Genomic DNA, 9,437 nt, shown 5'->3' with positions numbered 1-9,437 from the left:
CACGCCTCCAGTGTCCCAGCTCGTGCTCCCCGCGGGTCCTTGAGCTTGTCCTACAGCATCCTATTGGGCCAGGTGCAGCACCCCAAACAGTGCTCTCATGAGGCTCCATCAGCCTTGCTGGGAACTGGACTGGAAATTAGCAACTATTCTTGCTGGTGCCTCAACATAAAAGGTTGCAAATCTGAGATCAGATGAGATTATGAGGGATTTCCATGCCTTTGCTCTATCATACATTAGCTAAGGACTCTAATGTCTTAGATTTTTCATAAACTACAGTGCAATTAGTAGGAAAAGTTAGTGCCTTAGTCAACTGAGGGTTTATGTGAGGTGATTTCAGGTGAGTAGGTGATGGACTTGGAATTTGGGATGTCTGTCTATGAGTTCGTATAGCTCCTTCTCTCTGTTCCCTAGTCTCTCTCACTCCCTTGAGACTCTAGTTCCACTTTGTATAATTATAATTGGAATTCCCTGACTTCCAAAATGGTGTCATTCCAGGCTTCTGGTCCAGCAGGAATTTCACCACTGCTTAAACAGTTTTTTCTCTTTGCAGCTAGAACTGTTTCACGAAGCTGCATGATGCCACCAAGCCTCTGGAAGAAATGCAAAGTTTTCATGATGTAAAAGGAATAACTTATTAAAGAGAGCCCCAGTGGAGCTACTGTAATGAGCTGAAGATTTCTCTAGAGGTCCGTTGCTTGTTTCATAACAACAGGAAACACTTTTTCTAAACAAGGAGGTTTAAAACCTCCAATGGAAGTATGTGATTAAGTCATCGGATTTTTATTTCTCTCTACCTTGCTCAATCAGCAGTGGCTGAAGCTGGTTTTTTTCACTGAAATGAAACCTGCCTCCAAAAACTCTTCCCAGGCCAGACCTCCTGCTTTAGGTATCTGTGGGGAGCCTCCAAGATTTGAAACAATTCTCAAACTTATTTAAGAAGAGGAACAATCAGAAATCATAGCCCTTTTTTCTGAATGTGACGAAGAAATACTGGCTTATTGAGCTAAAAATAACAAAGGATAAGAGTCAGCATAAGTCAAATAGAATCTTAGAACAAACTCTGATATATACTGTTGGTAGCAGTAGCAAAGTTTAAAAAGAATTGGGAATATAAAAGAGTATCACTGAGAAATTTCTATTCATTAGTTTTTTAATTCCTCTAGGAGTCTAAGAAAAGATGGCCATTTTTCAATTTTACTGGTGGAATACCTAGGCCGAGTTTTTGAAACATCAGTATTCCAATGGGGCACAATTTGAGTCACTGGTATAACACCGCATTAGCTGTATAACACTCTAGCAATAGTTATAATGAAATTAATGGTAACATGTGATTATGTCCTTGAACATAGTATTCAGTTTACTCTGATGGCTAGCTGTGATTTAAGGCATAGGGAACTCTGACGCCAGATTCCTCATATTCGATTTCATTCCTGGCTTAAGGGAGAAGTGATTGACGTTTGGACTCCCACTCCAGAGTCACCGCACAGTGAGTGAGCAGCCAGCGTGCGCTGGTGTCACGCCTGTTCCCTGCTGAGAGAACAGAATCACTGCTAATTGAAACAGGAGAGATGATTACCAAGGCTGCAGCTTGAGAAGCAACATATACGACACCAGAGGGGAAAGGGCTATTTATTTAGAAAAGTTCACCATCAAATCACTGGACAGGATAAACAGCTCATGGAGAAAATCAACACTTATTACAATCAAAAGGGAACCCATTGTAATTTGCTGATTTCTCTAAGCACTCTCAACGTGATGTTGCACAAAACTCCCTCAGGCATCTTCCACTGGAGAAGCAACCATGATTGTGCAAAATCCATCTCTTTTTTAGTTGATACTTCTTTCCACGGTTTTCCGAATTATATTTAACCATAATACAGTGTATCTGATGTTAACAAGCACCCAATTTAGCATTAATTTCTCTAGATGGAAATATGAGCCATATGTTTATGTTAGTAATAGCAACACTAGGCATTTTGATCATTTTTGAGCAGATTGATATATTTTTATCTCAAAGAGGGAGTTCTGAGAGTTTGTATTCATTTTTGAAGCATCAGCAGCTTTCAGTACAGAGGCCACGCGAGTTTCCTAATCTTATTTTATTTAATTTCTCTACCGGTCTGACTCTGATTAGAGGCTCAAATAAAACTGTGGTTCTTCTATGCCTCGATTATGTTCAAGTATTTCTTGTCTTTCTCCTGGCACAGCAGCCACTGCAAGGAAATGAATTGTTACAAAGTTGTAGCAGAGTAGCACTAGGTTCTTTCAGGTGACTATTACTCTAGATTTCCCGATGGTTGAGATTTTTTTTCTTAATATACTCAACCTCATTCGTAAATACATTTTCACAAGGGTGTAGAAATCCAGGAGAAACACATCTTTCCAAGTGCTCTCTTGAACGCACATAAACAGCTTGGATTTGGGCAGCCAGCAAGGGGCACGTAAAACAAAATGAATTAAAAAAAAAAAAAGTTGCACATAGAGTAATTTTAATCCATTCCATTTTTAAATACCACAATAGATTTAATTCTCACAATAAATTAAATAGCCATATTCAGTTTACAAAATAGAATTACTTAGTGTGAAACCAGTATTTACAACAATATACATTATGTACAGGACACTTCTCTTTGTTGACATACAACATGGAAGTAAAAGGACTTGACTTTCCAATGTGTGATTGACATGCTACAAGTGACACCATGGTCCATACGGGAAAACGATAGTGCAAAATCACCACAGGAACTTTGGAACAATGTCAGTTTCATGAGATAAGACATTCTTTGAAATAATAAGAAAATAGTATTTCCTGTTTCCATGGCACCAATTCAGTATCTGAATTAAAAAGCCAGCTTTCCCTTAGAAAAGAATGCATAACTGAATCGTCTACTTCCTGAAGCTTCACAGCCATTGGTACATTTTCACACATTAATCTTTTGGCTTAAATCTATGAAAATGGCGGGCGACAAATTCTGACTCAAAGGAAGACCAGCTCTTTGAGAACAGCTGAAGTCACTTTCCCCTAAGACCACCACCAATTCTTTTTGTAAATAGCTTAAAAGATGCAACTACGCAGACAGCAAATTCTTTTCTGTAAATTTTCAATAGAAAAAGAACTCATCTTATATTTGGTCACACACTGTGTATGTACAAGTATACACGGAAAAATGACGTGGATAGTTGTGTCTAGGAAAAGTGCATATTTTAATCTAGAGGAGACCTCGTATGTCTCCAGGCACAACACATAGTGTTGTATGACTTATTATTTTAGGGCCAGTTCAATGTCCTTCCAGTGATCTGGTAAAACTTTTGATTAAAAGGGTGAAAGAATTTGCGCAATTTGGTAACGACAGAGGGGTCCACCTCTGGATGAATGCGCCCCTTGCTGCCCGCCAGGCACTTATTAAAGATAACGTTAAATCGCAAGCAGTAAAACCCTCTGGTAGCATTGAAATATAAGTTATACTGACTTATCCTTGGGGGAAGATTTAGGAACTTCTCCACGAGCTGAAGTTCTGGTAGAGGTTCCGTGATGAGGCGATCGCCATCGACAATGTGAAATTGCTCAATTGGAAAGTATTTCAACCACCTTTCCAGATGTTTGGTGTAGATGCTGGTTCTTACTGCCTTGTATTTTGTGTTCACTTCGCAGGTATTAGGGTCTATCGCCAGCTTCTCAAACTTGTAATAAGTTTTGTTCTTCCTCTCCTTTCCCTCTAGCACCTGAGTGTAATCAGAAATAGCTCTTGTGGTTGGCTCCCTGACAATGATCAACAACTTGATGGATGAGTTCATTTTGTAAATCCTTTCTGGAACCTCCTCCGTGATAAAATATGCTGGGCTCTTTTCAATTGTGATTTGCTGAGGGTAGGAAAAAGGCATCTTTTTCCTATACCACTCAATGCCCTTGGCATAATTCTCATCATTGTCAAAAAAGTGGATTTCTTGGGAGGCTTTGACCACTGCGGGATGGAGGTTCAGCATCTCAAGCAGGGCCCTCGTGCCTCCTTTCCTCACCCCAATGATAATGGCCTTGGGGAGCTGCTGGACCAGGTCATGAAGGCGAACCTGCTCCTTGGAAGTGTTGCCCTTCCGGAACTCGTGCAGCAGGCCACGCTTAAACTGCAGGGTGCGCAGAGGGAATTCAGCCTGACTGCGGGCTCCGAATCGGCCTTCAATGGGGCAAATGGGTTGTAGCCTGCAAGCAACAGAGAGATGCTTTAAGAAGCTCATTGCAAGTAACTTCTCATTTTTCTGGTTCCCAGTCAGACTAAGACTTTAAATGCATAAATAAAACCACTGGTTCCCAGCCTGCTGCAATCCATAATGAACATATGTTTGGGAAATTTTATTTTAAGCAACCCTTTATTAAATGGAGCACACATAATTGATGGGATTTTTTTATTAGCGCTCCTTAAAATTTTTATTCACCAAGCACTTAATTGACTACGGCGTGTACTTATGTTCACAGGACAGGACAGACAAGTGACACCAGCCATACTAATAGCCTTTTAACAGCTCACCAGTTAACATCATTTAGAAAACATGAAAGGAGGAAGATTATAATCTTCAGCTGGGAGGCCGAAGGGCAGCGAGGAGGCCCCGTCTTTTGGGTTTCACGTGGTATTATTTTCTTGCAGCTCAGTAGCACTCATATGGCCCTTAAAAATCTTTGAGATATAATCAGAAAAGAGGTCCGTCTCTGTCCTTGGCCTTTTGCACCATCAACCTACAAAATTCCAATCTTGGCTCTTGCTGAGCTTTTCATTCTCTGAGAATTTCTGCCCTTGGATTTGGGGACGGCTAGGAGAGTACTATATTTCTTCTGCCTTTCTCTCTCTATCGAAAGAGGTCAGGATTATGTTTTCACTTTGCTGAATGTAGGAACAAACCCAACTGCCATCAGCAAGTGCTGTATATCACCCACCACACCTGGGATCAGAAATCAACAAGACCTTGTCAGGGCCAGAAACCTCAGGTCCTCATTGCCAAGCCTGTTTATTTCAGGGATTCGAGCTCAGGAAGGAAGGAATGCAATGGATGGAGCCAGAAAGAAAGATTCCCACCTCAACGTTGCTCTAAATAAGGAACAACCACCTCTGCTTTTCTCAGAGAAAGATGTGGTAACAGTCACGATGATATTAGACTGGAGTGACTGTTTAATTTGGCATGGCCAATATATATGGCTGGTAAATTGAGTTTTCTTTTGGGTGTAGTCTGGAACTGAACTGGAATTCATTACAATTTCCCTAAGCTAATCTGAGAAAGCATTTTAGCCTTCTTGGTAAAAGGGTACAACATTAGTCAAAAGGGCCACTGAACCAATTCCTCCAACTGAAGCATCTCGTTATCTTAATAATTTGGCATCTCTTTCCCCCTCTCTCTGGTAATGAGGCTGCTGCTTGCTTTTCCTGAGAGACCCTAGTGTACCTTTCTTGTCTTCTGTAAGGTTTATAACTAAAGGGAGAAGGGAACAACCTCAAGGTCAGGTCATGGCATTCTGCAGAACTGAGGGGAAACGGCTTGGCCCACACCCTGTTTAAACAGCTATCTGTCCAATGCTTAAGGAAAAATAGAAACATAGTTCACTTTTTTGTGGTGTTTGTTTTCTACGATTTTAAAAAATTCATGCTTTTTGTGGACAACGTGAAAATATGCAATACTATTAAAAAAACCAGTTTACCACAGTTAATATTTAGAGAAACGTGAATTTTGTTTTTAAAAATTTGTCAACAGGATTAATATGCTAGAACTCTAAATGAAAGATATAAAAGTATCAACATATACACTGTCAAAGAAGTTTTAATCCTGACATTGATTGGGATATCGCAAATTCATCTTTTAGCTCTTCTTGGCTTCTGGTTGGGAATTAAGCACTAATCCCCAAGGCGTCCATTGACTGTAATGGATGAACTTCTCTTCTTGCACCTAGAATGATGCCAGTGCCATCCTTGAGAGAACTGAGGAAACAGTCAATCAAATCCTTTTCTGTAGGACTTCATTCTCTCACAGAACCCTGGCCGAGAGAGGCTGAAAGAGACCGTCTCTGCCCTGTTTGCACTGGATGGAATTTCTCTACCTTCTTTTCCTTCCTTCCTTCCTTCCTCTTTCTACCTTCTACCCTGGGGACTCATACCCTACAGAACAATTGCTTTTTGGACTCAAGACAGGAGAAAATATCACATTATTTCTACTTCCTGAAGAGTGGATTCTGAGCAGCGGCCCCAGATTAAAAAACAAGGAATCTCAGGATTGGAATGGACAGTAAAAGGGACTGAGCTCAGTCTCCCACCCAGAGAGCCGGGTCTTCAGTTCCTAAAGGACAGGACTAGGTAAGCACGTGTCAACTGCAGACATAACTACTCAAACTCTCAAGCGAGAGGTTTCGTGAAAGCTCCTCAAGCAGTCCCATTCCTGGGGCGAGCTATCCCATTAGAGACTGCGGACTGGGCTACAAACGTGTTAACTAGGAGCCGGCCCCGAGGCTGAGTGGTTAAGTTTGTGTGCTCTGCTTGGGCGGCCCAGGGTTTCACCGGTTCGGATCCTGGGTGCAGACATGGCATCACTTGGCACGCCATGCTGTGGTAGGCATCACACATATAAAGCAGAGGAAGATGGGCACGGATGTTAGCTCAGGGCCAGTCTTCCTCAGCAAAAAGAGGAGGATTGGCAGCAGTTAGCTCAGGGCTAATCTTCCTCCAAAAAAAAAAATTTCCATTATGGACATAAGATAATGGCACCACCTCAAGGCTTTTCACTAATAATCAAGCACTAAGGTGGGAAGCCATGAGGTCAGAGATAAGCTCTGGATCATACTGTTTCCCAGAGTTAGCAACTAGTGAGTGGGAAGTTTACTCCGGAATTTTGAACTGAAAAGAGTTGTGGGAGTTCCATTTACCAGTCCAAATTGACCTGGTGGAAGGAAAACAAGCACCATTGCTACATTAGTTGTTCATATCCAAGTGACACAGTCTACAGATTAGAAAAGGAAAACTGTAAGGAAGATATTTTTGTTTTAACGTGCGGCTGCCTTTTCACAGAAAATGGGAATCGAATTCATGGAGAATATACTTCAGTCGTTCCAGTGCAAGGATTAATTTTAAAGGGCATAGAAGGAAGCTTCACATTTCAGATATTAACTTTTTTGTCCTTTCCAATCACACGGGATGTGGGACAGTCCAGAAGTATTCAACGTGAAGCCAGCTGATATTGCTGCGAAGCGTGCAGGTCTGGTACCGCTCAACTGTTTGCTTATTTAGAGCCAAAGCCTAGCTCTGTAAATTTCCTCTCCATAGATTTTTCCATTGCTTTCTGGGCAATTACTCTGAGCGACAGCCTCCTTGTCTGATACATTCAGCTCCTGGAAACCAGAGCTAATTAACATAGTTAAAACTCCCCAAGCCTACAGCCATCTTTCCAGGGCGATGGATTCCAAACTTGATGAGCTCCTTTACAGGCTCATACATAATTTTAACTCTCCTGGTAGCACATTAATTAGGCACTCATAAATTTCAAAATGAAGATACATAAATACATCATCGCTATTTTGCTACGGCTAGAGGTCAACAACCACATGCACACAGACCGCGCTGAGCTCTAGTAAATGGCATTTTTACTGTACACGGCTTTATCTCCTCTCTGAAAACAAATGTCAACGCACGCAGAATACAAATGGATCTTGAGGAACATCTTGGCTTGAGCAACCTGGATCTCTTTCTTTTAAAGGCTTGATAATCAAAATCAACACTGCAGAAAAGCATGTTTCTTAGGAATTTCGAGGAAGGAAAACAAATGGGTAGATTTAAAATTATGCCCTGAGGAAGTTTAAATCAAGAGACACTTAAAGTCACACGGGCATAAACATGTGTTTAATCACCTACCTATCCAAGCTCCCAACTCTGGCGACTAGATACAGGAGACTCCCAACGGCAAGGCTTCCCAGCACCAGCAGCTTCTGTCTCAGCCACGCCTGCTGTTTGAATAGCATGGCCCTCCATCAACCTTCAGGACTTCTGCAGCCTGAGAGAGGGGGATAGACAGAAGGGGGCTCATCAGCAGTCATCTCTTATAGGCTCTGTTGATTGTCACAAAGCCAAGCAGAGGTAGGAATACAGGTGACTAAGTGATGCCGCCTGAGGAACAGATTCATACCAACCTTGACAACGTTCATGGTGTAAAGGGTATTTAGTGAAACTTACCTTCCTTTTTGCTGGACTGTCTTATAAGATCAAATACTAAACTAAGGGAACACACTAACTAGACAGAAACTGCTAGGCAATTGTCAAAGTAAATTAACACACATATATTAGAACATACATATTATATATGTATGTCTGTAGATATATATACATTTGTTGTTGTTAATCATTCAAAGAACACTGATAAAATGAGCAACTGAGCAACCTAAAGTTACCAGCAGGGTAACCAGTACTGTAGGTCCTGCTTCATCATAACAGCACAAATGGAGAAATTGAAATGCCAGTTCAGTAAGTTACCATTTGGGGTATAACCACGACATATTTTGCCTACATGTTTTTGTTTTGTTCTTGTTGTGAATGGAGGAACGGAGCAAGATCACAAGCTATTTCTTTACTTACCGAGGTTATCTCTGGTAACTATCATGACTTCAAATGTCTGAGAACAGTAGCTCCAAGTACCTGATGTTTCCCTTCACCTCCTCTGCCCGGTCCTGGATTGGACTGACTGATTCTGAAAACATGCTCAGACTAGATGCCCCTGCTATGCGACCCCTCCTGGCTCTCAATGAATTTAAACAGGTTTGGTGATAGGGGTCTCGCCTTACATCACAGCAGAAGCTTACCTGGAAGCTTTGTACTCTTATACCTGAAATAAAGGCCAGCTGAGGAGTGTAAGGCTTTACTAGTGCTGTTATTAAATTTGGGGGAAAAAAATGCAAGCTTCCAATTCAGCTTTTCTTATTAAAAATAAATCCAATCCCTCTTTCAAGATAAGATTGCTTGTTTCTTATTGAAACTCAAAATAGTAACCAGAGAGGAGGGACCACAGCAACGGGTCATGGTTAGAAACTGTTTTGCTGTAATGGTATCTCTATATTTGCCATGTGAAGATTTTCTCTGTGCAAAAGCAATATGCTAGGATTGATTGAGTGACCTGTTCATTCATTCATCAAGAAATTCCTGAGCACTGACAGCATTTCCAGCTATTCTTCTAGGTTTATAGGGATCCCCAAAAAGATCCTGAAAGACTTTTAGCCCTTGGAAAACTAATAATGTGATTAGGGAATTGTGAAACAACCAGGGAACCCAACCTAATTCACGACAATGTAATGAATAAATATTGGGGAAAGAAAATGAAGGAAATGGTCAGGGATGTGGGCTCCACAGGAATGCTTTTTTTGTGGAATGTCATTCACGATTTGGTGAGGAAAGTGTAGGAGGGCATCTCAAAAGGGAGAG

At 41.3% G+C, this 9,437-nt stretch overlaps 1 protein-coding gene across 4 annotated transcripts in view; it reads right to left on the bottom strand.

Moving 5' to 3' along the window:
- Positions 1-1,649: 1,649 nt before the first annotated feature.
- The window catches only part of HS3ST5 (heparan sulfate-glucosamine 3-sulfotransferase 5), a 260,177-nt gene continuing 252,389 nt past the window's right edge, over positions 1,650-9,437 (bottom strand). For all 4 annotated transcript variants that reach the window (XM_046676490.1, XM_046676489.1, XM_046676491.1 and 1 more), the window contains 2 exons: positions 7,881-8,019; positions 1,650-4,198 (listed from right to left, as the gene is read on the bottom strand). In XM_046676490.1, coding sequence (XP_046532446.1) covers positions 3,268-4,198; positions 7,881-7,987 — 1,038 coding nt within the window. In that variant the 5' untranslated portion in view covers positions 7,988-8,019 and the 3' untranslated portion in view covers positions 1,650-3,267. The remainder of the gene's footprint in view (positions 4,199-7,880; positions 8,020-9,437) is intronic.

This window comes from Equus quagga, chromosome 11 (assembly GCF_021613505.1).
Source record: "Equus quagga isolate Etosha38 chromosome 11, UCLA_HA_Equagga_1.0, whole genome shotgun sequence".
NCBI lineage: Eukaryota > Metazoa > Chordata > Mammalia > Perissodactyla > Equidae > Equus > Equus quagga.
This window is presented reverse-complemented; position numbering and strand designations above follow the sequence as displayed.